General features: G+C 43.7%; 1 protein-coding gene across 7 annotated transcripts in view; it reads left to right on the top strand.

Annotated features, from left to right (window-relative positions):
* The window catches only part of BRCA2 (BRCA2 DNA repair associated), a 265664-nt gene that overhangs the window by 182314 nt on the left and 78350 nt on the right, over nucleotides 1-5000 (top strand). For all 7 annotated transcript variants that reach the window (XM_085850729.1, XM_085850730.1, XM_085850728.1 and 4 more), the window contains one exon: nucleotides 96-283. In XM_085850729.1, coding sequence (XP_085706855.1) covers nucleotides 96-283 — 188 coding nt within the window. The remainder of the gene's footprint in view (nucleotides 1-95; nucleotides 284-5000) is intronic.

The raw sequence follows: 5000 nt of genomic DNA, 5'->3' as shown, positions 1-5000 counted from the left end.
TTACTATTTTTGACTGCCTATATTTATCCCTTCCAGTTTTCCGATTCACTTTTAACTCCTGAATTTGTTTTTTTTACCTTTTGTTTCCCACTTAGCTCCTGGCTTATGGAGCCGACCCTCACCTCACATCAATAGCCTCTACCACGGCCGAAGAGTTCCGGTTTGACTGTGCCTTGCATTTCAGTAGAGTGGCAATGCGTGCTGGAAACGGTTTTGTGCTTGCTGACGGTGGCTGCCTTGTGCCGGCAGATGATGGCACAGCTGGAAAGAATGAGTTTTACCAGTGAGTACTTGGCAAAAACAATTCAAGCAAGAGGATTTTTTTTAATTCTTCTTCAATTGCCTCAATTATTCCCATGTGAGGTCAGCCAGGGGGAACAATTTTGGTCCACGTCTTTCTGGAATCGGTTGATCAGGCCTCACATGTGACTGGCAAGGGGTTTGGAATTTGGCCATGGTGCTGGGATCTTGGATATTTATCCTCTACCATTTTGCCAGGTTGCCAGATCTTGGGACCATTGGATAGTTAACCTCCAACAATCCCTCCAGTGCACGTAGATAAGTCTTTGGCCTTAAAGGGGAATCCAAATGAATTTTTTTCCTGAAAATCATTGAGAATCATTCATTAATCACAGTCTAATTTGAATGGAAAAAAATTTTTCAATTTCTTTTTTCCAATCACAAAGTGTCAAAAAAAGCCCTCGTGTAATTATTTTTTCTCACCAGTATTGTCAGCCTGAAGCCATGTTTATCCGAACGGCGGCTTTACATAGAGAAACAGTGCACATCAAGCTCAGTTTCAGATACTTATTCCACCGTCCTCATCAACTCTGATGGTTTTCAGAATGTTGAAATTGATCAGTGGGATTTTAATTATTGAAGACAAAATTAGTAATAGAAACGCTTTTGGGGGAATTGCGGAGCCGTATCATTTTGAGCCTTGTGCAAGCGGTTCAGAGGAAGGAGGCGAAGTGTTTGTGAAGATGAAAACGCTAGTCACATGATCACTTCAGCTCTGTAGCGTTTTATTTTCCATTCAATTGCCGGTTTATAAGAGAGGGATTTTGTATTAATGAATAAACCAGATTATGCATTATTCGAGCAGAATTACCCATCATCGCCTGATAGGATGGCGCAGGCAGGCTCGGACACCGTGGACAAAATGGGTGACGGAGGCTTTTCCCCGTCGTTGCAGGCTGACCAGTTGTCTTGTATGTTATGGGATCATCCCGTTTCATACTTTTCCCGGATGCCATTTGTGTCCGTGCTGTGTCCTACAGTCATGTCTGTGAGGGATCGATGTCCCTCCTCAGTGGATGGGGGATTGTGGAGGGGGATGTGGGATGGTGTTGGGTATTGTGGGTAGGGTGGTGAGAAGCCTGAAAGGTTTAGCGTCCTCGGTGAATTCTTCTCGGAGGAGTAGATGATGCATACATACTTTCTCTCCACTATAAACAGATGGTAGTTCATTTGACTTGCAGAAATCTGTGTTGATAATAGATAATTATTCTTCACGTCCTCTTGTGGTAACTGCCGGGCAATGGCAACAGGTGTTTGAGTCACCTCTCAAATCACCATTTTCCACTACTGGTAGCTGGGTAGAGATAGTGTTCCAGTTTTGAGCGACTGCTGTTTTTTTCCTCTTACTCAAGGGGATGGCATCCTCTCTCACTTGTGGTGGATAATCACAAGATCAAGCCATCTCTGTTGTCTCATAACGTGCTCTGTAACATGTTCCGAGCACAAAAGTGAACATTTCATAGGCCTGATCCACGCTCGGTTATTTCAAACAAACCTCGTCCAATTTCTGGTAAACTTCGGGTGTTTCGGCCATTGGTGTAGCACGAAACCATCTCAGTTTGTACTACTATATGGTTATATTACATACATATATATTATATTACGATACAATTACGATACTACTATTTGTATTACTATGTTACGATATTATATACTAGCAAATACAACCCGTCGCTTTGCTGACAGTGGTGTGAAGGGGAGGGGGGTGGAGAAAGAAAAAGGGAGAGAGAGAGGGGGAGGGGAGGCAGAGAGGATGGAGGGAAGGGAGGGGGAAGCAAGAAGTAGGTGAATAAGGGCAAGCTAGGAAGGGGAGAAGAGTCAGGAAGGGGGGTGGAGGTGGGGAGAGCATCGCCTCATGAAACGTTGCTACACAGACACAGACACAGACACAGAGGTGTGAGAGGAGAAGAGTGCTGCATTTTATTCAGAGGGGGGGGAGGAGTGAGGAGGGGACAGACAGACAGAGAGAGTGAGGGGGGGAGGGGAGAGGAGGTGAAAAAAAATAAGAGAAAGGTGAGGGTTGGATGTTGCGTGAGCAAAGAGAGTGATATGTTATGCTTAATGACCAAACACAAATAAAATATAACCTCATGTCAATAGCTGTACACACAACGACACAACAGAGTTTGTAAAGTAAGGTGAATTCAATTAAAGAATGTACCAAGTCACAGAACACAAAATGTCGATCCAACTTTTCAGAGACATGACAGAAGTAAATAGACACCATGGTTTTAAAAGAATTTATTTATTTCACATTTGAAGTATAATTTAATCCATTTTAATCCATACACTAATATTTGGTAGACTTGCCATTTGTAGATTTCAATGCTTTTACTCTTATCAGGCATAGAACTAACGAGTTCCGAAATTTTCTCTTGTGGGATTTCTACCCAGGCTACACACAAAAGGTTTAGCAACTCTGCCCATGATGTTGGTTTCCTGGACTTTTTCTGCACAGCTCCATCCAATATGGCCCAGAGGTGTTTAATGGGATTCATGTCAGGAGACTGACTTGGCCGTGGAAGTCGCTTGATCCCATTTCTGTCCTGCCATTCTTTGGTCTTTTTTGCAGTGTGGCATGGAGCTCCATCTTCCATGAACAGAGTGTTGTTTTTGACCATCTGACCAGTGGGGAAGACAGGGAGACATTCATCCTCAAGGATAGAAATGTATATTGTATAGTTGATGTTGCCAACACACTCCACCAGCTCTGACCGACCAGTCATCCAGATTTCTCCCCACACCATCACTGAAAAACCACCGTGTTTGACAGTTGGCTGCAATCGGTTCAAAGAAAACTCTTGATTTGGAAGTCTCCAGACCCATACACATCCACTTTCAGAAAATTGAGCAAAATGGGACTCATCTGAAAAAAATGACAGTTTGCCAAAACTCCAAGGGTCTGGTAGCCATTTCGTCAGCTCACTCTTTCTCCTTTGAATGTTGGCTTGTCTAAGAAGAGGTTTTCTCCTCGCTGCTCTTCCATAGTAGCCCAGTTGAACGTACCGCACGGCAGTTCTTGAGCTAACTTGGACCTCCTCTGCAACATCTGCTGCCTTGCAACGGGGAGTTTTCTCAATGGACCGATTGACAGCTCGAAGACATCTTTCTGAAGGCCCAGATCGACCAGAACAGGAAGGTGTGGGTGGATTCCTTGCCTTCGCTGATGAATTGCACAATCACCTGATTGACCACAGAAAGCGGAATGCCAAGGTTCTGAACTATCTGACACTGGCTAACTCTACCTGCCGATTGGCCAACAATTCGTCCTCTTTGAAAAATTGGAAAGTTTGTGTGCTCCCTGTGTTTGAGACATAGTTAACTGTCATACAAGACCCAGGAACTCATTTCTGCAAAGAAATAGTCGAATATGAATACAAATCGCTGAGTAAAACTGCATTAAACAGATGAAATGAATAAATTTGAGGTGTCTATTTACTTCTGTCATGTCCATGTATGCCTTCACAGCTAAAAGAAACATGACGAACACCTGGTCAGATAGACCTTATTGGGTTTTTTTATATGCATCGATGATGAAGTGAGAAGTGGATTACAAATGGAGATCACACAAAGCGATCCTTGCACATTTTCAGTGGATAAGACACCTCCTGAGGCACCTACCGCACGGCACCGCGGGACCCAACAAATCGATGTGAGATTGAAAACACGTGTACTTTTTCCCGAAACGAACAACCAAGCAGCTTGGAAAGCACTTGCCAAGTGGCTTAAGCATTCAAGCAAGCATTCCAACGAAATGGTCAATATGAAACGGTCAATATGAAACGGCTCCCTTGGCACGCAATTAGCAATCAATGAACAATCATATTAAACATACACCTCCTGGAGATGCTTGAGATGTCACACATCTCTGAATTGGACAAATTAACACTTTTCTCAGAGTCGGAACTGCTTGTAAGTTCGATTCTGGAGCTTAAATTTTGTAATTCGTTTTATTTTAAGATACTCGTGGCGAACGCATATGCGGAAATGAAATGAAACAACGAACGCTGACATCTTCAGGCGTTTATAAGCATTGCTATGTACCCAGCGATTCGTCGTTATGATGAACAGCTTGTTCCAAGTTCTAGCCTGTTCCAAGTCAAGGTGAGGTTGAGCAGGTCAAAAAACATGGCGGCTTCAGTCCCCAGCTAGGTAACCCAGGAAACGCCTTAAGACCCCACACAGCGAGGTGGCCGATGATCGCCTGATGAAGGATATCATTAAATAAAGCCGTTAATTATCTTCAAAAGGGGAGTTTTAATTAACTCAAACACCCAATTTACACTCTTGCACTTCCTCGGAGTGTTCTTGGTATGCATGTAAAGTTTCAGGCTGCTAGGTTTTATAGTTTTGGATTTATGGAGGACAGACACACACACACACACACACACACACACACACACACACACACACACACACACACACACACACACACACACACACACACACACACACACACACATACACATACACATACACATACACATACACATACACATACACATACACATACACATACACATACACATACACATACACATACACATACACATACACATACACATACACACACGGACACACACACGGACACACATACACACGCACACACACACGGACACACACACGGACACACACACACACCCATACACCCACACGGACAAGGACACACACACACACACGGACACACACACACACGGACA

Source organism: Eptatretus burgeri, chromosome 13 (assembly GCF_056783735.1).
Source record: "Eptatretus burgeri isolate ZD-2024b chromosome 13, Ebu_testis_v1, whole genome shotgun sequence".
Lineage (NCBI taxonomy): Eukaryota > Metazoa > Chordata > Myxini > Myxiniformes > Myxinidae > Eptatretus > Eptatretus burgeri.
The sequence above is the reverse complement of the archived record's forward strand: the minus strand, read 5'-3'. Positions and strand labels throughout refer to the sequence as shown.